The sequence below is a fragment of the Pangasianodon hypophthalmus genome, chromosome 11 (genome assembly GCF_027358585.1).
Source record: "Pangasianodon hypophthalmus isolate fPanHyp1 chromosome 11, fPanHyp1.pri, whole genome shotgun sequence".
Taxonomy (NCBI): Eukaryota; Metazoa; Chordata; class Actinopteri; order Siluriformes; family Pangasiidae; genus Pangasianodon; species Pangasianodon hypophthalmus.
Genome location: NC_069720.1, coordinates 25283096 through 25307894, shown reverse-complemented (window position 1 = coordinate 25307894; position 24799 = coordinate 25283096). Strand labels below are relative to the sequence as shown.

General features: G+C 36.5%; 2 protein-coding genes across 8 annotated transcripts; both read right to left on the bottom strand.

Annotated features, from left to right (window-relative positions):
* Positions 1-2451: 2451 nt before the first annotated feature.
* Positions 2452-19273, bottom strand: uchl5 (ubiquitin carboxyl-terminal hydrolase L5). Its single transcript, XM_026947284.3, has 11 exons — positions 19033-19273; positions 16229-16292; positions 15055-15160; positions 14683-14808; positions 13662-13723; positions 10400-10530; positions 9028-9091; positions 8844-8946; positions 8646-8759; positions 6778-6876; positions 2452-2688 (listed from the first exon to the last, which is right to left on the bottom strand). The coding sequence occupies exons 1-11, from the start codon at positions 19106-19108 to the stop codon at positions 2644-2646; spliced, it is 990 nt and encodes a 329-aa protein (XP_026803085.1). The 5' UTR covers positions 19109-19273; the 3' UTR covers positions 2452-2643.
* Positions 19274-21009: 1736 nt separating this feature from the next.
* glrx2 (glutaredoxin 2) lies at positions 21010-23901 on the bottom strand. 7 transcript variants are annotated; one of them, XM_026947257.3, is made up of 4 exons: positions 23286-23460; positions 23130-23196; positions 22007-22108; positions 21010-21745 (listed from the first exon to the last, which is right to left on the bottom strand). In XM_026947257.3, exons 1-4 carry the CDS (start codon positions 23369-23371, stop codon positions 21587-21589), a joined length of 414 nt encoding a protein of 137 aa, XP_026803058.1. In that variant the 5' UTR covers positions 23372-23460; the 3' UTR covers positions 21010-21586. The 7 variants fall into 7 exon arrangements, with proteins under 7 accessions (XP_026803058.1, XP_026803061.1, XP_026803057.2 ...); XM_026947260.3 differs by lacking the exon at positions 23286-23460 and adding an exon at positions 23845-23901 and having other exon boundaries at positions 21319-21745; positions 21932-22108; XM_026947256.3 differs by lacking the exon at positions 23286-23460 and adding an exon at positions 23826-23886 and having other exon boundaries at positions 21319-21745; positions 21932-22108.
* Positions 23902-24799: the final 898 nt, after the last annotated feature.

Genomic DNA, 24799 nt, shown 5'->3' with positions numbered 1-24799 from the left:
ATGATTGAGTTAGCTTCACATGGTAAGGTTGGTATTGGTACAGTTCATGCAGCCACATTAGTATTTCTGCAACAGAATTTCTGGATGTTAGTAACAATCAAACGGCTATACAAATAATTATAGCCTAAATAGTTTCACTTGATGCACTCATTAATATCCTATCAATATAATCTTCATGTTCATGAAAAGTGCACCTCACTCAAAGCGACATTTGCTTATATATCTCTGTGCATTTACATGGCTAAAAATACTGCTGCATGCTTTCTGTATAAAACTATTGGAGACTGACAGGCTGGATTGTTACTGGGTGGAGTGGACCCTTAGAGGGTTTCCACTTATTCCATTTATACCACTGTGATTTGCCAATGATTACAAATTTTAATTTATTAATGAACAAGTCATGGTTTTAAACTGTTAATAATTACATTTGATGTTGTGGAACATCCAGGAGACAAGTTAGCTCCTGTTCTCACTTACATTATAAACAATCATTCCCTCACCAGTCTGTCCTGAATTCTCTCTCTCGAAGCTTACGCGACAACACAGCTTGTCACGTGACCGGAAACTCCTCTGTCCGTGTTGGAAACCTCAGTGAAACAGTTTATAGAAAGCTTCACCATAATTGCTTCTTTCTAGAGTAAATACTTCAAATTAGCCAATTTACCTGCAATTAGAACAACACTATTTCAAACTGTAAAAATGAGTAAAAATGCTAAGAAATATGTTTAATAATCATATATTTGGTTTACTGTAATCTCATAATAGGAAACACTGGAAATAAATTCAATTATATTAAGATATCACTTTTAAGATGTCATTTTTGGAAAAAGTGGCTTGTCTGAATGTGACTCCCAGTAACATTTCAAAATGTTAGCACACAAAATCCATCTTCGATATTTCTAATATTAATTGGTAAAATAAATGAATGAAACAAAATTTGTAAGTCAACGTGGGGTCACAACTCCTAGTTTTTATTATGCCCCCTTTGGCATTGCTCTTGAGAAAATGTTTACTTTACAAATTTTACTTTAGTGGTAAGGGTAGAGTTTTATTTGAAGACTCAAACTCACTCACACCTCATTTTTGACAGCACCACCACTCTACATTTTTTTATATTCCAGATTTACCATTTCAGTATACCTTTACACTATATGGCCAAAGGTACAGTATGTGGACACCTGACCATCACACTCATATGTAGTTCTTCCCCAAACTGTTGCCACAAAGTTGGAAACACACAATTATATAGAATGTCTTTGTATGCTGTAGCATTAGTTATCTTCACTGGAACTTAGAGACCCAAACCTGTTCCAGCATGACAATGCCCCTGTGCACAAAGCGTGGTGTGTTAGACATGGTGTGTGAAGGTTGGAGTGGAACTCGAGTGTCCTGCACAGAGCCCTGACCTCAACCCCAACATCAGCGCCTGATCTCACTAATGCTCTTGTAGCTGAATGAACACAAATCCCCGCAGCCACGCTCCAACATCTAGTGGAAAGCGTCCCAGAAGAGTGGAGCTTATTATAACCGCAAAGGGAATAAATCTGGAATGAGATGTTCAACAATCACACATGGGTCTGATGGTCAAGTGTCATGCCACAATCACCCAGCACAAAGACTGTTTACCAGACTGCCATCAGACAGACCGCAACATTCAGTCCAGAACCAGCAGGCTGAAGTGCCGCCACTACCTCCCACACACTGGTTACCTCACTGACATTCATGGACAATCTCTTCATTTGTACTGCTGCGTCACCTGCTTTTTATACTCTCCTGTGTCTATAGAGGACTGCTCAGACACGACAACTGCACACAGCCACTATTTACTTTACTACCTTTTGCACTCTTGTTCACATACTGTTTACAGCATATTGTTTACAGCTAGGATCTGTACTTTACTACACATATTTTGTATAGTATATATATATATATATATATATATATATATATATATATATATATATATATACTATATATATATATAAAATTTGTAAATAATCTCTTTCCTCTCTCCTCCACCTTTATCTTTTGATGTATATTTTTTTTTTGTATTACACAACTGTAGAGTACTTGAACCAATATACAATTGTCACTGACATTTTGCACAATAAATAAACCTGAAACTTGTCCACATACTTTTGGCCATATAGTGTAACATTACATATTTTAGCAAACAAAATAAGGCTGCAAGCCTCAAAAAAGAGTAAAAATGTCTTATAAATCTATTATATATAATTTGCAAAAAGATTATATCCTAATATTAAAGGTTGTTACTCAAAAAAAAATGTATAAGGTAATAACATGTTCCTGAATGTTGTTGAGTATTGTTGTCATAGACACTGGAAATTATGATTCTGATAATTATGATAATTAAGAGTTAGCTCACTTAGTGAAATACCAGCCCTGGACAAAAATAAATAAAAATCAAACCACACTAGTTCTGACCAACAATAACAATTATATGAAAATAAGACAGGTTTATTTAAACATATTTCTGCATGCAAACATGAAGTCTTATGAACATCGTCACAGCAAGCACCACACTTGAGTTCAGTTTCCAGGTGTCAATATTATTATTATTATTATTACAGATGGCAAAAGTACATTGAGAGATCACACAAAGTACTGGAAAATGTGTTCTTGCTACTTTGCTTCTTGGATCTTTTTGGCACTTTGCTTTTCTTTAGCCTGATGAAAGAAAAAATAAACAACAAAAGAATGCATTCAGTCTCACTTGTAAGCAACTTTGAGTGTAAATGTTCTGGAGGAAGTTAGCTGAAAGTCCAAACGACTAGGTTTTACACCATATATGGAGGACAACATGACTGCAGTTGAAAATTGAAGCCTAAATGTCTCTGATGCCGTCTAGTGTGTGACTGCATCACAAATCCACTCAACTCCACATAAGTGAACCGACCAACAGTGAGGTTAATTTTTTTGTTTTCAGCAAAAAAAAAAAAAATTGGTCCTAAGAGTTAACTTTATGTTAATATCTTTCCTAATATTCTTCTTTACAGTAAATTCTTTTTATTAAAGAAATCTTACTTGTTAAGTGTGAGGTGTGAATTGAGTTTATTGCACTGTTTTTTGTTGCATTTGCTTTTTCCTTTCAGTATATGAACAGAAATCTGTGCGTCATCCGTTTCCATTTTTAAATGGAAAAAAAAAAACAACTGAAAATGAAAAACATTTTCAATTTTATCTGTTTTATTTCCACAAAACAGATTGCTTCATATAAAACAAGCATTCAAATTCTGAATTCTCAGCTTTTTTTTCTCATCTGCTTTCTTAATAGTAAAACGGGAAACAAAAGTGTCAAAATCTAAAATAAATAAACAAATAAATAAAATCCACTTTTTTAAAACTCATTTCAGTCACACAGCAAAAGGTCACCAGCAGGGGAGATATGAGAATTTGAACAGAGAACAGAACGTGTTGAAAAATAGCTAAAAGACATGGTAAAGTTGGCATCCGTACGCGGTAATGGATTGAGATACATCGATATGTCTGCCAATCTGACACGTATCGGTATACAGATGCTCGGCAATGAGCGTCTGTGGTTGTGCCAAGATCATAACTTGAGAAGGAAAGGACAAGTGGATGACATCCTGCTAGAAATGTCAGTGGCCAGGTTGGTAAATGAGGTAAATTTGTTGAGCCCACAATATCACTGTTACAGTCATAAATTTTCATCTAACAAGAGAAAGATGGCACTTTTCCTTTTGGTAGTGTAAATTAGTAAAGCCCTGCTGTCCACCATATAAAGATTTCACTGTTTTAGTCTGTAACACCAGTACATAGGACCTGGCAAACTTTATGCATTTCGAGTAAGAGCTCAGCAAATTAAAATCAGAGTACGCTAGTATGAGCTATGTCCATAGCACATCAAAAGAGCAGTCTTTTTCTCAACACATTAATCTGAAATAATTTATTTACGTGTTTTGACCTCTCTGATAAGAACTGACGCCACCTGGAAACCCCGCCCCCTTACACCAAGTACTTGACTGGACTCACGTGTTCTGTCACGGTAAATGGAGAATGTTTTGAGTGTTTGAGTTTATTCATGTGAAATAAAATCTACCAATGTGTGTGTGACTTGGCTAACTTCAGACATATTTAACAGCATATTTATTACGGATACCACTGAAAAAATTTAGCTGCAAACCGAATGTGCCATTTTTGACACAAAAAGATAAAATAGGCAAACAACAAATCTAACGTTTTACAAATAATGTTAATGTTCATGATAATTAGAAAGTGATTAAATATTTTTTTCCCGCCTGTGTCAATGCATTTAAACACTTTGAACAATAGATCAACTGACATATACTGACATCTGCTGGACAATAAATACTCCCACATCACCTGAGTGCAAAAATAGTCCATTATAGAGACTGTTTTAAAATGTTCGCTTGTTTATTCCTTTCTGCAGATGATATTCAGTAACGCAGACAGGAAACGACTGACCACACTGAAAAAATGCCTGTCTGTGCCTTGATTTATTTGTAAATAATTCACTAGAGTTCCTTCTTATTTAATTCTAAAGGAAAAAGAAAAAAAAAAAAAAGAAACCTAAGGGTGAAACTTAAACTTTAACTCTTAGGACCAATTTTTTTTTTGCTGAAAACAAAAAATTAACCTCACTGTTGGTCGGTTCACTTATGTGGAGTTTAGTGGATTTGTAATACTGTCACACACTAGATGGCATCAGAGACATTTAGGCTTCAATTTTCAACTGCAGTCATGTTGTCCTCCATATATGGTGTAAGACCTAGTCGTTTGGACTTTCAACTAACTTCCTCCAGAACATTTTTCCTAATTCTTTTTTTTGTGGGTGATTTGGATTCTGTTTTGTCAATACAGTATCTAAAAGTAAACTCAAATTAGGAATTCTAAAAGCTGAGGTTCTGCTGAAAACAGTGATGCCAAACACAACACTGCAAAACTAAATCTATGGCAAACGCTTAAAAATACCATAGATTCTTGAGGCTTAAGAAACCATAAATATATTTCACCAGTATTATGTGGCTAGATGGTGAGAACACATCTGCACTGGTGCAGGAGAACAAACGGCGATTTTCACAACTGTCTAGTTATCATTACCATTATAATTATTCGTAAAGTGTTAGATTTTACACTTCTTTGTAGACCTATTTATTGTTTTTTCCCCCCTAATGAAACAAAAAAGTGCTATTTTGGACTATTTTTGGCTTAAATCTTTCAGTGGTATCCCAAGTCAAACACATACACTGATAGATTTTATTTCATAATAATGAACTCAAAACAACTCTGTTTACCCTGACAGTAACCGAGAGTCTGGTGGCAGGGTTTCCTGGGGTATCAGGTGATATAAGAGACTTCAAAACACAGATTCAGACTGACATCTGCCATTTTTTGAGGAAAAAAAAAAATAAAAAAATAAAAGACTACTCTTTTTGCATATTTTTAGAGTGATAAATCATTCTAGCATATTTCAATGTTAAAATGCGGTGCTCCTATGCGAAATTTAAAACTATTTTAAACTTGGCAGGCCTGAGATACAGTTTTCAAGTCATATTAATAATTTGGTTTCAGTTTTTTCAGTTTTTCAATGGAATTGGACTGAAGTACAGTTTTTTTCACTTTTGGGCTAAGCACACATTAAAATGCTAGAACTTTACTTCTGGTTTAGATTAAATGAGGAAACGTATTTCAGGTCATGGAAGCTACTAATTTTCAGAACTATATATGGTAAAAATTTTCTATACTAGGTGAAGGGTTTTTGCAGGCCGCTGGGCCTCGTATAGGCCTCTACATAGCTGAACATGGTTTCTTCACGACCATGGTGCACTGAATATCGAATCGGACTGTTTGATGCAAGGCTCTCGATTTGATACTTCGGTATATCAAACAACACATTTAACTTAATAAAAGTAGCGTAATAAAAAGTCAACTACTGTAATATTTAAAATTAATTAAGCCCACAATCTCTCCTCTGAAAAATTCTCTCTCTCTTTAAGGCTTAATTAGTTATGTTTAATTTTTTCCATTCTAATGTGCAGCTTGTGTTTCATTATATGTTGCTAAGAGCGTGAATGGATCTCACAAACACTGTGTCATTATTAAATTTCTAATACTGTACTTTTATAATGTTGAATGTTTTATCCAATGACAGATTTTCAGTCAATGGTTATTTTTGCTGTATCAAAAGTGTATCGTATTGAGACACCACCATATTGTATTGAATTTTAATTTTGTGTATCGTTATACTCCTAGTGTTGCATCATGGTCTTGATAAAACGATGTTTCATTCTAATAAAAGTTCTATAGAGGAATGATAAAAACCCATTTGACTTTACTATAGTCAAAATTATAAAAAAAAAAAAAAAAAAATTATTAAAATGTTCATATGACGATATAATATCAATATGTCACAATACTCTTAGATATCATGGATATTGTGATACTTTTTAAGTACATAAACATTTTTTTTTAATCATTTCACTTATTTGGCACTTTCATTAAAATCATTAAAATTGTAAAAAGAAAAATTTTTTTCAGTGTTAAAAACTTATAGTATTTATTATTTATAAAGGTTAATGAGGTTATTTTTAGTATAAAAATGTATTATGCATTTTTGTTATTAATAATAAATGAATGTATTATTGTTTATAACATTTTTCTGTGCAACACTTCTACATTGTGAGCAAATCTGCATGTTATGATAGATAACCTGTATTGTAGAAATGTCTGAGGATCGTTATATCGTATTTTTGTCACATCGCCCAGCAAATGTACCTTTTCAACCAGTGGCATCAGTTGTTGATATTCAGCAAGAGTCTTCAGTAATTCCATGATGAAAGGTAGGTAGTTGTGCTTTCTTCTAATATTTTCAATCTATAATGATAAAAATAATAATTATAGTAGCAAGCAACAATCTGTTGGGCCCAAGCAAATTTATTCACATTAATAGGATCATGCTTCCATTTTGTGCTGGAATAGGATACTGCACATTGTATGGATTAAAATACATCTGAACCATAGCTAATTAAATGTTCTAGTATTATGGCTTTATATTTACATTTAATTTATATATTTAATAGAACAAAGGATGTCAGAAATGCATGTCATGTTTATATCTTGTGGTGTAATGTTATATATTGCACATTTTAATTAATAAAAATTAACAAGACGGTACAAACAACAAGATAAATCCTATTTAAACTTTTTAATTTTATGTTGCTGGGTCGCATGCTGGTAGAAATACGTTAAAACGGCATCACCTGTTGAAAAGGTGTTTAAAGATTAAGTGTGATCAGGTACTTAAAAAAAAAATTTTAAAAATTTTTCTTCAGCGTCTCCCCAACAACACTGACACTGACCACATCAACAGACAGACCATAGATGAACATACCTTTAAAGTTTCATGATGCTAGCTCAATGCTAACCCTTTAAAATGCCTGCTGAAAGCTGACCCCAGCCATCATTAGAAATACTCATTGAAGTCCTATCATTATAAATTCTGCAAAATGCTACTTTTACGGCTTGAGTTATTGAATGAGAACATGAAAGAATTTTCACTTAACACCTTACAAGATATATGCTTATTTTTATGTGCAAATCGAACTTAGTGCTCGTGAGAAAAAGGTATTAGAACTTAACTCCTCCCCCTTCAGGCTAATCAATGCTGTAACCTTTTCATACATCAAAACCTTGTACTGAGCTTGGTAATCAGGTTTTTTGTTTTGCAAATGCATCCAAGCAGTTTTCAGTTACAGCTGTTTGAGTGAGGCATGTGGCATCCAAATTGTTTAAAAAATGTCAAAATGATGTGAATGAATCACTGAGATTGGGACTCCCATTTGACACCAATTTTGTGAAGATCTGCCCAAAATCCTAGGACTAGTTCACAAAAGTAGGCTTTGCAAATTATGCAAATGATCTTAAATGTGAGTGGGCTATAAGCCACCGAATCTGGTTATAAAAATTTTCACTGCACACACTACAACAGATATGCTTGTTTTAATGTGCAAAAAAACATGAACCTGCTGCTGGAGTCCATCTGCCTCAAGTTTAGATGTGACGTCCTTTCTGAGATGCTTTTCTGCTCACCACGGTTGTAAAAAGTGGTTATTTGAGCTACTGTAGCCTTCCTGACAGCTTTAACCACTCTGACCTCTCTCGTCAGCAAGGCATTTCTGCCCACAGAACGGCTGCTTATGGCCAGATTTTTTTTTTTGTTTGTTTTTCCACAACATTCTGTGTAAACTCTACAGATTGCTGTGTGTGAGATCAGAAGTTTCTAAAATACTCAAACCAGCCTGACTGGCACCAACAACTATGCCCATAATCAAAGTCACAGAGATCACACTATTTCTCCATTCTGAAATTTAAATGAACATTAACTGAAGTATATTTCTGTAGGCTTAGGATTAGGATGGCTGCATTTCAACCACATTTTTCTCCTAACTAAAATTTCAAATAGAAAAGAGAGAAAAGTCTTGGGGTATCACAGTCTTCAAAGACACTTGTAAAATCTTATTATTTTTACCCAAAGGAATCTCACTTTCACAATGAGAACGTCCACAGAAATGGACCGAGAGTGAAATGCAAATCATAAACATGACTGACATGAACAAGATATAACTGAGAAAATATGAACATACTTTATATTTTTTTAATTTCTGGTTCTCCTCCTCAATCAGGAGCTGGTACTTGGCGATCTCTGACTGGATGGAACTCAGGAGATTAGCACTTTGGTCTGTATCCATTGGCTCTTCCTGTGATCACAATCACATTTTTGTTTGAAGAAAGCCACAGCTGAACAAAGTGTTTCAAAATATTTCACATCAGCAAGTTCCTACCTCTGTTAGATGAGCCTGTAGCTCTGCAATTTTACGCTCATAAATCATCTTGCGATCAGATACGATGGCCATTAAGTTGAAACGGATTTCTCCTTCACTGTATCTGATAAGCAAATGTACAAGCACAATAAAAAAAATACCCACTTTTAAGGAACATAGAATTGTAATTCACTGCAACACTTACTTTTGTATTCTTTTCTCGATTACTGGCCGAACTGCACTGATCCAGTCTTCTTGGTTGCAAGGGCCTGAATGACAGCAACTTATTTAACACACACACACACACTTGCAAATTCACTGATGTACAAATTATAAAAAAAAAGAAAGACAAAAAGAAAAAACACTGCAAAGCACATTAATGCTTATTCATCAAGGTTGCAAAGAAATGAGGAGTTTTGACTGAAGTGCCCTCAGAATAAAAACTTGAAATAAAAAAACAGACTGTTAACACAGTTTAAATAGAGTACCAGTTTAAACAGACGGACCAGGAGCTTTGACTTTTCAAATCCTTTTTTTTTTTTTTTTTTTTTAAACTTAAATTAATGGCATCATTTAGGCATAAACAACCAGTCATACATTAGATGAATATAAAATGAATACATGAATTTATAAAGTGAATATAAAAAATAAGTAAATATTGAAGTTAATGCCTTTATATAAAGCCTCCTAGGTGAAGCTCCCTCATGAAGCTGATTGAGAAGATGCGAAAAGCATCTTTAGGGGGGAAAGTCCTTCCCGAGAGCATCTCACAAAAATCTAATTCACCAAACATCATTAGACCTACAGTTTGTATTTCGTGCTGTGGGCAAAAACCTTTTGGTCATGTACACCATCAGCTTGGTTGGTAAAATGAAAATCAGACTGCACACAAGGAGAAGCACCTGATACCCCACAGACAAAAATGTTGGTGGATCAGTGCTGCTTTGAGGATGCTTTGTGGCTCTTCTGAAGACTGATGGCTTCACAAATTCTGCTAAATTCCATAATATTTCAGCCCAAAACCTGGTTGCCTCTGCCAGGAGGTTGACCAGGCCATGGAGCTTTCAACAAGATAATGAGCCAAACATATTCGCAGAAATGATAAAAAGGAAGACAGAATAAGTGTTTTGAAGTGACCAGCTCAGGTTCCAAATTTGAATCTTACTGAAAAGACTTTGTCTGGATTGAAGAGAAGTCCACTTTCATAAAGCTAAGAACATTAAAGATAAACATAAAATGTTCTTAAAACATCACATATTGCATGTTGTATTATTTCTAAATCTTAATTTTTGCTCATATTCAGAGGGCACTGTATATTACTTTACTTATAATAATTAGCAATCATCAACAATTTGACGTGTGTAATTTACACGCATTCCAACCAGATGCATATTTGATAGCAGAGATAACAAAAAGGAAACTGTCGGGGGAATCTGCAATATGCTCAATTTACAAGAAGATTTGACTTTGATGAATAAGTGCCATTATGTGCTGCAGTAAAATAAAGAAAATCAAGTTTTGTTTTTTTTTGTTTGTTTTTTTTTAAAAAAAAAAAGGTTATAGATCTGGAACTTTACCGAGGTCAATAGGTCCTTCACGAAGTCCGTCTAATTCATAGAGTCTACCACTCACAGGCACATAGCTCACAAAATGAAAAGCATCTTCATCTTTTGCTGATGACTTCGCATCAAACTCAAACATCTGCTGCCTGGAAAAGAAATTGAGAAAGTTCTGACATGATCAATATTTGACAACTAACTCAATTACAAAAAAAATGACACAATTTGATTGAAATTACTCAGAGTGTAGCTGATCAGCCAATACACGCTTGTTGTCCTGAGCTTGCTTTATTCTTGCACTTGAACTACAACACTTATCAGTTATCACTTAGTGTACAAACTGAATGCCTAAATCATTACACTTGCCTGAAATGGTGTTGAATTGTTGTGAAACCTTAATACAACAAGCTGCTATAAGATTCTGAATACTTTAGGTGGCGTTAACACAAAGAGGTCATTAATATAATGCGCAACTCCTGTACGATTGCTTTTTAGCCTTCGATCATATATACGCAAATAGTGTCAAAATTTTTACAGTCCATTTTATCAATTTACTACCAGAAAGAAGACACCACTGCCCACCTTCCCTCTAATTTATAACAGTACACTACATGGCAGATTACCCGGGGCAAAACTACTGCATCCGTCAGGAGGCAAACTGGAACTTTTGTATCCGTCAGCAGACAAGTTGGAACTGTTGAATTTGTCAGGAACCAAGATAGGGCTTTTGTGTAAGTCAGGAACCAAGTCTGACAGTTACAGTACATGGGTAGATGTGTGGATCTCAGCTTGCATCATGGACTGGAGAATAAGAGCTCCTATGGTAAAGGCATAAAGGTTGGCAGGTCTGGGATACTCATTAAACTGTGTAGCTTGTTACTATTTTTGGTATTTTTATCGATTATTTAATCTAAGTTATGAGGATGAATCAGGAGTGAGTTTTCTTTTTTTTTTTTTAAACATCACAAGAATTACTACTCATATTGCTGCAAACGCCCTAACACAGCTATTTAATTCAGTGTTAATTATATCAATTACCATATTTGTAACCACATTATGGTTAACTAGGATGAACCGAACCAATTCAGTGAAGTGAGTAGTTTAGTGAGCCCTCTCTGTAACTTTTTTTTTTTTTTTTTTAATACTGTCATTTTACATTTTGTTTACCATTTTTATTAGAAGTGGTTTACAAATGGAAAAACAAGATCTCTTCGTTGTTGCATGGCCTGACCATGACTTTCACCTTGCTTCAGTGAAGCTGACTACTTTTTTTAGTGTACTTTACACTATGAAACACAGTTTTTGTTCCTGAGTAGTAAGTGTTATTTTCTAAATGCTTATACCACAAAAGTATAGAAAATGGCTATTATTTCCCTCAAACTGATCAGGACATTGGTATTTTGAAATTTACCAATTTTCATTGAGAAAACTTTGTGTCTTTTCAGTCACATTTAGTATGTACCTAACTAAAGTTAGACAAAAATGTGCACAAAAGATTTAGAAGTGAGTAGTTTTTTTAGATTTACGATTGTATTGTAAAATCACTTTCACAAAGCAGCCCCCAAACATTGTCTCCCATCATGTTCTCGTTATATTGTCCTTTGTAGCAGTGTTCAAAGTCTAGTATATCCCAGTGGAAGCGCTTGCCTTACTCCTCTGCGTACGCTCCCATGCTCTCCTTGAATTTGTCAAGCAGGCCATTGTCCTATAGTTCTTCACCAGAGCCTCAACCAAAGCTGTTCTAAGCTGCTGTTCACTGCTACAAAGCTGTTCTAAGCTGCTTTCTCCTTCCTAGTGAGCTTCTTGGGTAATTCCTTGCACTCCAGGATCGTCTTTATCTGTGGACCGACGAAGACAATGGCTTTAACTTTTGCCTCAGACAGCTTATGAAAGAAGACGTACTGAAGGTACTTGAAGACTGCTGACTCCGTATCTACAGCTGTGACAAATTGTTTCCCAAGGCCCAATCTGATGTGCAGTGGTGGCATCAGCACCTTCCGCAGGTCCACCAATGGCTCTCACTTGACGTTGTTCCTCCCCACAGCGAACTCATTCTGCTGTGGCCAGTCCCACCTTAGTAGTGCGCCTTGGTGTCCTTGCTGTCCCAAAGACAAAGATAGCAGGGAAACTTGGTAAAACCTCCTTGGAGACCCATCAGGAATGTCACCATTTTCAAGTCTTTTGATGTCCTCCCAGCCATACTCCTCATACTTCACGCAGGGATCAACGCTAATGATTTTTCTACTGGCCCAGCAGTTCAGATTTTTACTTGCCCTGCCAAAATTTTCAATAGCCCCACCACGAAATATAAAAATTAGATATTTCTTAGCTGCATATTTTAAATACTATGTCAATAGTCAAATATAATTGTACACATACACTTTTTATTCAACATTACTTTTCTTTAAAAGATTTTAAAATGTAAGCTCTAATTTTGACGTAAATAAATTTCTGCACAACGGTCTGTCAGGGGCCCGTGGTCCCAGATACATCACCAATTAACTGCACAGACAACAGAAATGGAGAACTCCTATTAAAGGGATGTATTTGTAAGGAAGAGAATTAAACTATATTAGTAAACAGTGTTATTAAACAGAATGTTGTACACGTTGTACAGCGGTTGAAAAAAGCTTACTGGGCTGGACTGTGGGTGGTCTTGATCAGAAGATCATGAAATATTGTCTCTGCTTTACAGGGATACCCTCCAAACCCTCTCTGTCTGAGTGCCACCTGTCAACTACCCTCTAGCCACTTACACTGTCCAACTCAGGGCCTTCAATGCTAATGAGTAAGAGTCTGTGGAGGGAGTCCACTGAGAGGCTACTCCTCCAGTCATTTTTAATTCGCTTCATTGAACTTAAACCCCTCTAACAAGCAGCTGTAGATAGAGGTAGGACTACTAATAATTCAATAATCAGAAAGAGGTTTCTGTATTCATTTTTGCAGAGGTCATCGGTGAAGAAATCTCTCCAGGCATCCTTTTATGAGCACTGGGCCCCTCCATGTATCGAGCAGTGTGGTGGTCACAGCCCATATGATCTAGACTTGAGCAAAATGGTTTGATAGCAACAGGAGCTCACTGCTTCCATCGAAACATTTAAAGTCTATACAATAACGGAAGGCAACTTGATTTCAAACTCTGAATTTTACTTAAATTTTTTAAAGCAACTATACATTATTTAAAGCTAAAATGACTGAAGAGGAATCTATATATATGGTATTATGGTAGGCAGCTACATTTGGGTCAAGGTGTTACTTTAAGTAATTTGAGATGATTTACCTGGCAAAGCTGTTGTGAACTTGTCGAATTACTTCAGAGTTACTGAGAGCAAGACCTTTCATCTTGTAAAGGAAACGACAAAAACAGAAAAGACAAACAACAATGTATTCAGACAAAAATAGAAATGAGAATACTGTTTAACTTAATCTTTTCCCATTTTTTAAGCCCTTCGATGCCCAAATTTCAAATGTGATATGATTTGATATGACAGTGGTGTCAAAAACATGTTTAATACAGCAAAAATGTGCATTGCCTGAATACGTGCTTAAGCTTCCAATTGACTAAAATAAGCAACATTATAAAAGTACAATAACTGCAACATATAACTAATAACTAATAGTGTTTGAATGGATCACACAGATTCTTAGTCTAAGGAAACACAAGCTGTGCATTAGAATGGAACAGAAAACACCTGAAACCAGACATAAATTTCAATAACTGGAAGAGGAATGTGCTTTTTCCCCCCTTTATTTCAGCCTTTTTACATGAATTAACTTTGGTTGCCCGCCTGCAACCTTGTTTCAAAACTGTGAACCTGGCAGCCCGGGGTGTGTCTGAAGTCTCTGTAGTAGTTTTTGAATCCTGCATTCTCCTCTACACTGAGTAGAGTCCCCCTAGAAAAGGGGCGGGGCTCCCAAAGTGGTGTCATTTAATATCGGAAAGTTCAAATCACCTGCTCCAATCATTCCAGATTCACGTGTCGATTGGCCCAGCTCCCATTTTATTGGAGAGACAAAAACTACTCTTTTGCCGTAAATTTGAGAGACAAATTTAATGTTAAAATGTGAAGATCCTACACAAAAATGTGTAAAAGCTGCACCACATTTTTTTTTGTATTACTCAATAATGCTACTTATTTTATTTTGAGAAACGTGACCTAAATAAAAACTAATAGCTTAGCCTATCAGAGAGGACTGGATAGATATACTGTCTGGACCAGGAAAAATTACTGGCAGCTATCAGCAGACTTTCTAATTGTTCTTAAATAAAATGAATTGGATTTAAAAAAGATCAAACTTACTGCAGCATCAAAACTTTGTGAGAACTCTCGGAACTCTGTCAGTGTTTCACCAAGGTGCATGTCAGGATGAGAGCAGTTCAACAGCACACTGACTATTGCTTGGGTCGCACAAGCATTGTTGATGACCTAAAACCTCAAGAATATGAAGCTGGATCATTTCTCCGGCATAAGCATAAACCACACCACACATAAACTGCACCGTGTGTGTGTGTGTGAGGAATAAAACATGCAATTATACAAAAATAATCAACAACAGGTTGGTGTGGTGTGGCCCAAAAAATCATGCTGTTATAGAAAATTAATCAACACCTTCTGACCAATCAGAATTGAACAGCACAGTGATATAACTGCATACAGTACACCATAATATACCTGCTTGGCAAAAAAGATCTGGTCGAGTCTTGAGTCCTGTACAATGGAGCCAGCTGGTTCCTCACCAGGTTGCCATTTGAAAAGAAATATCAAGCCATGAACTGGTCTGGAAGACAAAACATGCAAAATCAAGAGATAATATTTTGTTTATTTGAAATCACACTGTGTTAGACTTGCCAACCCTGAACCCTTGCCAGTCACTTGTCTAAGAAACATTATGGTGTGTGTATATATGGGGTTATACAGTAACTCAGTAGGCTTGAGTGTGCTGTTTGGATGTGGCTGTGCTGGCCGGCACAGGACAGAAAGCACGGCTTTTCATCACTTATTAATTATCATTACCACTAAGATTATTCGTAAAGTATTTGTAAAAATGTGTCACTCTATTTTAATCCCATTGAATCTTTTCCTATTTTTTCTGCAGTGTGCAGAAGTGCAATTTTTGGACAAGAATTTTCAGTGGCATCCCTAATAAATATAGCAAACTGAGGTTTAGTATCTAGTGTTAGCCAAGTCGAAAATACATTCACAGATTTTACTGCGTATTCATGATGTGAATTAATGCCCTAGCTTTACTTTTTTATATATAAATCCTCATTCACAACCTCATACATTTTAAATTCTATTCAAATACTAACTACGATTTTTTTTTTTTTTTTTTAATGTTGCTATATGACAGGTATAAGCCAATGCGCCATTGATTTGCTCACCTTTCTAGATCACAGGGATCTGCACAATCGCAGGGCAGCGATTCCCACCCAAAGGCTGACAAAAAGAAGAAAAGTCTCCCTTTTCCAATGTTTTTGGGCTAGTATCTAGTCTTATGTGTGTTTTTGAGATGTAGTTGTGCTGGAAATTTTGCTAAAATCTGGTCTCCCTGGTTAATGATATTCCTTTGAACACAGTTATGGTATGTCTAAAAGGAGGGCGGGGCTTCGAGAAATGTCAGTTAATGTGGGAGTTTAAGAGAGTTTAAAACTCCTAAAATGTCAATCAGGCCAGATGTACAAGCTGACTGGCTCTTCTTACATTTTTACTGGAGGAAAAAAGAAGACTTTCCTTTTCACGTATTTTTAAGTGATAACTTGTAGTAGCGTAATCCGATGTTAACTGCGGAGTTCCTAGTTGGCATGTCTGCTGTTTACACCGTTATTCACTATGGATTACTCCTTACTTGAGATTTTGAAAGTTCTCTGGCTCCATGCTCCATATCTCTTCAACTTGTGCTCCTTTGCATCCTGGAAATATTGAAAAAACAACAAACACACAAAGCTTTAAACATTTATGCTTTACCTAGAGCAGTCAATTTTTTTGGCTGCAGAACTGACATTTCTCATTGTACTTTTCAGTCTGGGGCTTAATTTAAAAAAAACTGTAATGAATTAATTTAATGTTTATAAATTGACATAACCAAGTAAAATGAATTAAAGCACTGTACTATGTCAGGATATAAAACACAACAGATTATCACGCAGGCACACACGCAGGCACACACGCAGGCACACACGCAGGCACACACGCAGGCACACACGCAGGCACACACGCAGGCACACACGCAGGCACACACGCAGGCACACACGCAGGCACACACGCAGGCACACACACAGGCACACACACAGGCACACACACAGGCACACACACTCAGACCGTACACAGTATAGGAGAATTAAATGCATTTTATTGGGAAGGCTTTCTGTAGTAGAACGAGATCATCCTTAAATCCTTTTTCTCCCTCTCTTTTTACAATCACATTCTGTAGTGTTAGTGTTACACGTTACTCCTGAGATACCAGTGATCCTCACTCCTTCTGCCCTCATGTCACTTTAGGGAATTTTCTGTCCTTGCCACCGTCGTCTCTGGCTTGCTCATTAGGAATAAATTTAAAATTTACAGCCGGATTTCTATAAAGCTGCTTTGTGTCCATTGTTATATAACTAACATAAATCTCGGACAGACGCAGACAGACAACTCCAAAACATAATGCTTTCTGTATCTGGTGGTGGAGGCACAAAAACGCAAGGTAGAACTCTGTACTATTACCACACAAACATTTAAACTAAACAGTGTATATAAAATGGAAACAATAATTCTAACAATATGCAGTTTTGCTCCCACTCTGACACAAAGGACAAGTAGATAGGTCCGTTGAGTAAAAGAGGAAGTGAGGTATGCAGATAACCATTCTGACTGGTATTTTGGTTGCGTTGATGACCACTGTGCTACCGTGCTGTGTTTGTCTCGATCTCCTAACCTGGAATTTCCAAACTCCGACTAGGAAAACCCCGAAGAAAATGCCCTCTTAACTCGGAAAGTCAGGACGGTAAAAGCAGCACTTCTTACCTTTAAATGCGTTCTACTCATACCGTATATACAAGTATTTACTTCAGCTCAACAACATACAGACATCAGAGTGTTATATATATAATACTGACTACACAGTTCACTGTTTTGAGTAAGCAAATATACATCACTCATCACAGTTAACTGCCAAGATTGTTACTAACAAAAGATGCCATCCATGTCATGATGACAATGACATAATTCTGAGCGACTTCTGTATTAAGGTGCCCAAGTTTGTGTTGTTGTTGGTGTTTGTTGGTGTTTTTCTCTGTCCTGCTCTGAGAAAATTACAGGCCCAATTACATAATGTCTTTCACCAAACTCTGCGCTCGTCCAATCATTTTATTCCTGAGACGAATATCCATGATTTTGTATGCAGATGTCACCTTGATTTGGGGGAAAACAAATCAGTGACCCTAACCCAGATATTAAACACTTCCTGAATTGCGACATGAAAACTAGACGCTTTAGAAGAGGCACTCCACCATACACTTGGTCTGGGCTGTAAAACCTCGACTACACAGGCCTCCTGGGAAAGCATTTTCAGGAGGAGCAATAAAATAAAATCATTAATACAAGTGAAATACAGCAGGCTGATACAAGGAGCCGTTATAATGTTACAGATATAAAGCATTACTTTACATTCACATATGCACAATATCCACTTTTAATTTTTGATAAATAATGACTAGTCGTCTCACTGACAGTTCCTTAAATATCTAATGACTCACGTGACGCAAAGGTCCGAGCTCGCAGAAAACACAGAGGAAGCGGCAAGCGTACTGAGGAAGCCTATTTAAAAAAAATAAATAGATAAAAATAATTTTAAAAAAAAGTATTACAGTGACTGCCAGTAAACTAATCCAATCCAAATAGGGCTTTACACCGAATGTAAAAGTGTATAAACTCTGTTAGGAACAGCATCACTGTTAGTGACTGGAACATTTTATCATTTTATTAATTTAAAAAAGTGAAAAGAAAATATTTGTTTATGGAAACTGTATTGCTAATTGGTAGGTTTGATATGCAGCAATTACATAATAAAAACACTTGAGAATGCAAAACTGGAAATGATTATATATTAATTAAAGGCTAGAGATTTAAAAAAAACCTCTTAATCAGTTCATCTTTTTAGCATTATACGCTTTATGTTATGATATAAAAGTTAAGCTTGTGTTGAATCGGTTTGGTTTTGTGCGTTATAACCGTTGAGCTGTGACATCTCTCTGCGCATGCGCAGCGGCGTGAATTAACACATGCGTGGTGCAGATCAAAAACAAGAAAACGGCATTAAAATAAATAAATAAATAAATATCCACAAACAGTCGAGATAACAACAAGAAGCCAGTTATAAGCTGAAACGAAACAAAACAAAACAAAACAAAAGGCCACGCAGTAAAGGAGCCGCTTCATTTCACGGGCGTGTGTTTGTGGATGAGGATTAGCTGTCATGCTAGTTAGCTGCACAATGACAACAGAGAAATTTAGTGGACCAGCCCATGAAGATTAGCACAATCACTCCAGAGCCGTGTATAACACTGTGAAATACAGTATATTTCAGGAGTTTTCCTGCCATGGGTTGATTATCTCTGTTCTAATGCAGTAAATACAGTAGGTGAGGAAACACGCAGAGCTTACCAAAGCCTTTTATCAGCTCTGTGAAAACTCCAGGGTCACTCTCCATGAGGCACCACTCTCCAGCACTTCCGGCCATGTCTTCACACTCGACTTATCTAAAGCAGAATTATTATACCATGCAATAAATAACAGAATTAGCTGGCAGGGTTACTAAAATATTCAAACACCGCCAAGCATTCATTCACGAACACGCCAGCGTCTTCCTCTTCTTCACCGCTTCTGTAGACGGCAGACTCACTGCAGGTGCATCAGACACTTACTGCCACCTGCTGAGCTGGAGTGGGGAGTGCAGCCTGGCTGTGCGTTCAAGCCGGGAAGTCGTACTTACGGGTCGGGAAGTCGTACTTACGAGTCGGGAAGACGTCATTACTAGTCGGGAAGTCGTATTTACGAGTCGGGAAGTCGTCATTACGAGTCGGGAAGTCGTGTTTACTAGTCGGGAAGTCGTGTTTACTAGTCGGGAAGTCGTGTTTACGGGTCAGGAAGTCGTCATTACGAGTCGGGAAGTCGTGTTTACTAGTCGGGAAGTCGTGTTTACGGGTCAGGAAGTCGTCATTACGAGTCGGGAAGTCGCATTTACGAAGCCATGTCAAGTTACTCTGGCGTTCAAGTCACTCTGGTAGGAGCAAGATGGGGTTGTACCTTCTCTTAATTAACTACAAAAAAATACAGCAAAGTTTTTGTGGTTTTTTTTAACTCTACTTCTGGGATATTCTAAAACGCTTAATGTGGCCTAATATACTAAAATCAGGACCAGGGAAAATCATTTTTCTCTCACATTTCTCACATTTCAGACAGATATATGAAAAGATCAAATTCAGTACAACAAATTTTTACGTTAAGCGTTTTCTCCCGATAGAAAACCCGTTATAAAGATAACACTTAATATGGCTTAATGGACTAAGACAGTGATATTAAAAGACCAGATTTAATACACACCTTATTGATGATGCGTATCATGTACAGGCAGATGAACCCAGAGTATGATGTTATTATCATTATTAATAAGGTGTGTACTAAATTTGGTCCTCCAATATCACTGCCTTAGTCCATTAAGTCACGTTAGGTGTTTTCTTTATAACAGGTTTTCTATGGGGAGAAAATGCTTAACCTAAAAATATTGTCTTTCTACCTGGATTACGGTGCCATTGTCTTAGCAGTAGATAGTGTTTATGACAAGAGAAATGGGAGAGAAAAATGGTTTTCCCTGGTCATTGTTTTAGTACATCAGATAAAGTTGGAACTGTGTCTCATTTGAAAACTCTGACCTTACATTTAAAAGTATTTACTAATTTAGAAAATCAAGTGAGAGGGACACAACTCCAAATGAATATAGGAACATAGTAGGACAACCAGTTAGTGTTAATGCAATTTGAGACACAGCACTAGTTTGTTTTTGTGGAGGAGATGGACTGGGAAATTTGTCCATTTGCTGCATGTCAGGACAGTGAAAAGACTAAAATAGCACATACACTCTTTATTTAAATAGGGCTTGACTAAATCCTTTTTCATAGTTAGACCAATATTTCTAATGTGTAAAATAAATGAAGGGATAAAAAGAGGAGATTGTGAGTTTCTCTTACGACCCCACATGGGGTCACAACCCCTAGTTTGGGAACCCCTGATTTAGCAAGTGTGTGAGACTGCAAGAAGCGTATTCATGCTGGAACACCTCCAAATGAGCAGGTCATAACTCCAAACGAGAGAGAGATAACTCCAAACGAGAGAGAGATAACTCCAAACGAGAGAGACATAACTCCAAACGAGAGAGACATAACTCCAAATGAGAGGGACATAACTCCAAATGAGAGGGACATAATGGGAAGGACGTAACTTAAAATGGGCACAACTCTGAGTGCTTCGCTATCGGTTATTAAGAAGTCTGGAGGGTTTTCTGTAATGCTGAGTTCAGTGTCCCTGACTTGGTTTTGTACAAAAGAATTATCTGGTGATACAAAAAGTGCAATCTTACAGATGTCTAGTTAATTTTCTTTAATAATTTAAAATATGTGTAGTTAAATGGACTAGATTTTTGGTTCATTCCACATCATAGCCTAATGTAATTCCTTCATCTCAGAGCCACACTGCATGAGGTACAGCAGAATTCTGCCACACTTGCCTTCCTAATTGTTTACCTTGCCTTAGCAACAACTTTTTTGGATAACAAAAATTTCTTTGCAATCTTGTCATCATGTTAACAAAATTTGTTTAAACCACACCCACTAAACAGCCGTAACAGACACAGATCTCTATGCAATTAAACAAGTGCGCTGTAACGATCTGGCGTTTGTATGCAGCAATATTTTATCATCTTCAGAGAATTAATACATTTCCACATGCTTGTCAAAAAGGCATTCATTACACTATTACTTTATTTTAAAAACTAAACATGACTAAATAGTACTGAGGTAGGAACACTTTTAACAAAAAATAAAATACACCAAAATAATGAAACCCGGATGCCAGTCACTAGTTCTTTATCTCAGTACTCACTGATTTAATTCATCTGGGCTGCAGGAGGATGGTAAATAACAGTGCATAAATTAATGAACAGTTATGAAACATATTGTCCACTCCCTGATCCCTCTGCAGCATTATTTAAGCAGCACGGGTTACACTTCTCAATGAGTGGCAACAGTTTGCCCTGTTCATGAAGCTGTCGTGTATCAGAGCCTCCTCCAATGCACTGTCCATTGATAAAGACTCTCGGGACCTGAAAGAAACCAGACCAATTAAAAAGCTATTTAAACCATTTCAGAACCAACATAGCTATATTTACACGGGGTGATTTGATTTTTGTTCCATTGTTACATTATACAGTATAACTGGCCTTAAGTTAATGAGCTACTACAGTAATTTATACAGTGAACATGCACATAAATGATCTTGAATGCCTTACTGTTCTGGCACCGGACATTTGTGCTAAAGCCTCTTGAAGCTGTTGGCCGTCATTATGTTTATCCAGTTCAATCACCTTATAGGTGGCTCCTATTTGATTAAAGACATTCTTGGCCATCTTGCAATAAGGACACGTTGTCTTGGAGAATATAACAACGCAGTTATGAGACACCACATCCTAAATGAGGGGAAAAAAAACACATGTAAGGAATAAATCATGATACATATCGGGGCAGTGTGATGCCACAACAGCATATCCTGAAGTGTTTTATTACTCTTACACCACAGCAATTAGCTAACAATTACAGTTTCTAATTTATTAATGAATAACATGTCATGGTTTTTAACCCTTTACATTTACATTTAATGTTATGTAACATCCACAAGACAAGTTAGTTCTTGCTATCACTTATGTTATAACAGCTATAAACAGTCCTTCCCTCTCCAGCTGTTCCTCATTATGTTATTCAGACAAAAACGCAGCTTGCCACGTTACTGAGAAACCACAAAGCAGGAACTTCTCTGTCCTGAAGATTCTTCTGGAGAGTCAGAAAACTTACTGACTCCTTCCATAAATGTTAAACAAACTTCTCCCAATAAAGAAACTTCATCATATCAATATGTTTTTCTTTGTTAATTAACAACACGTTTTTTTTTTCTTTTTAAAAAAAACATAGATTAGGTGTTCTCCAATTTTAATAAATAAATTTAATAAATTCCAGAGTACAGTACAGATTTATTTAATGAACATTATTTAAATGCGTACAATAATATTCTGTCTATTTGTTAGACCTATAGAGGTTTCTGTTCCTAAACCTTCCACATTTAAATCATTTACAGGTGACTTTTCGTTTTTGAGTTATCGAGGTTTGGATTAAAACTCATTCAATTCAAGTAAGCAGTCCAACTGACCACCATATGAGAACTCATGAACTAAATACTCACTAATAAATATACAAAGTTTGATAATGATGTGTTGTGATTTTCCCTGTTGTAACTAAATAAATAATAATTAAAAAAAAAGCCACGGACGCCTGAGGGACACCAGACCCCACTTCGAGGCCCTGTGAATGAGCTGTTATGAGCGTATTAAAACAGACTTGTCATATAAACGCAGCAGTCGGATCTGCTGCTGTAGAAAGTGAATCAACACCTTCTGACATCAGAAATCTGAAATCAGTGTAGAAAGGAATGCTTACCTGGATAAACTGAGTACAGGCCTGGTTTGAAAACCTTCCAGCCCTAGTGGACATGAAGTTTCCCATCCTAGACATAGAACACAGGCTTCATTAGGATTAGTTCAGAGTGACACAAGCAGCAAACAAGCTTTATTTACACAGAGTTAGGAACTGAACCTTGCTGGATGATAGGAGAAGCATGCAGCTGACGCAAAGAATAAAAGCTCCGTTAAAACAATGAGCTGCCTATGAACCTTAACCATTTTTCGATGCTGTATTCTGGCAGTAGTTGAGTAAGACGCAGCAGTGTGAGGAGGATTTTCTAATTACAGCTCATCTGATTATAGGGAGAGATTACCGTTAAAGGATCCTCAGATGCTGCCACTGGCCAATTCAGGAGCTTCACTGGTTTAGTTCTATTTTATGAGAGTCAAATACACCACACAAAGCCTGACAGCCTATCGGACAAGTTTAAATGAACAATGTAAGGGTGTTTTAGCTGCCCCACGTGACTTACTGAGAGCTCTGGACCAAGAACACCACCGTCATGTACTAGTACAAGGACACCATAATAAACCCTCACAAAGATAATGACCTTTGAATTGGACTGTAAACCTTTCCAGACTTATGTAGACATTCTCTCAAGAGCATAATAGATTTTCTTTTATTTTTTAAGATTTCTATTTTGACAAGTTACATAAAACAACAGTTATTTACCAATTTTTCCCCCTCATACCTGTACTATATTATTTATTTTACATCCGGGTCAATTTCATCAGGATTTTTTTTTTTTTCAAAATAAAAGTCTCGTTTCTCCAAAAACAAAATAATATGGCTATATGCATATGCGCGCGCGCGCACACACGCACACACACACACACACGCACACACACACACACACACACACACACACACACACACATATATATATATCAGTGGCGTGCGGTGGTGTTTTAAAATGAGGAGGCAGTATATATATATATATATATATATATATAAACATTACATAAAAAGAGAGAACAAATATAATTCTATTTTGTATATTATTATTATTTTTTAATTTAATTTAATATATTTAATACTAATTATACATTAGATAGTGTTTTTATGCATTTTTCCATTTATTCCAGAATAATAACTAAAGTAACAATTATTGCAGTAACAATTTGAACAATGTTTTGGAAAAACTTTTGTCCATTCAGGCCGAGAGCTCGCACGAAAACAAGAGGCGGGATTTATCGAACGAACCGATCACATCCAATCATAACCTGTCACATCCAATCATAACCGATCACATCCAATCATAACCGATCACATCCAATCATAACCGATCACATCCAATCATAACCTGTCACATCCAATCATAACCGATCACATCCAATCATAACCTGTCACATCCAATCATAACCGATCACATCCAATCATAACCGATCACATCCAATCATAACCTGTCACATCCAATCATAACCGATCACATCCAATCATAACCGATCACATCCAATCATAACCCATCACATCCAATCATAACCGATCACATCCAATCATAACCCGTCACATCCAATCATAACCTGTCACATCCAATCATAACCGATCACATCCAATCATAACCCATCACATCCAATCATAACCGATCACATCCAATCATAACCCGTCACATCCAATCATAACCTGTCACATCCAATCATAACCGA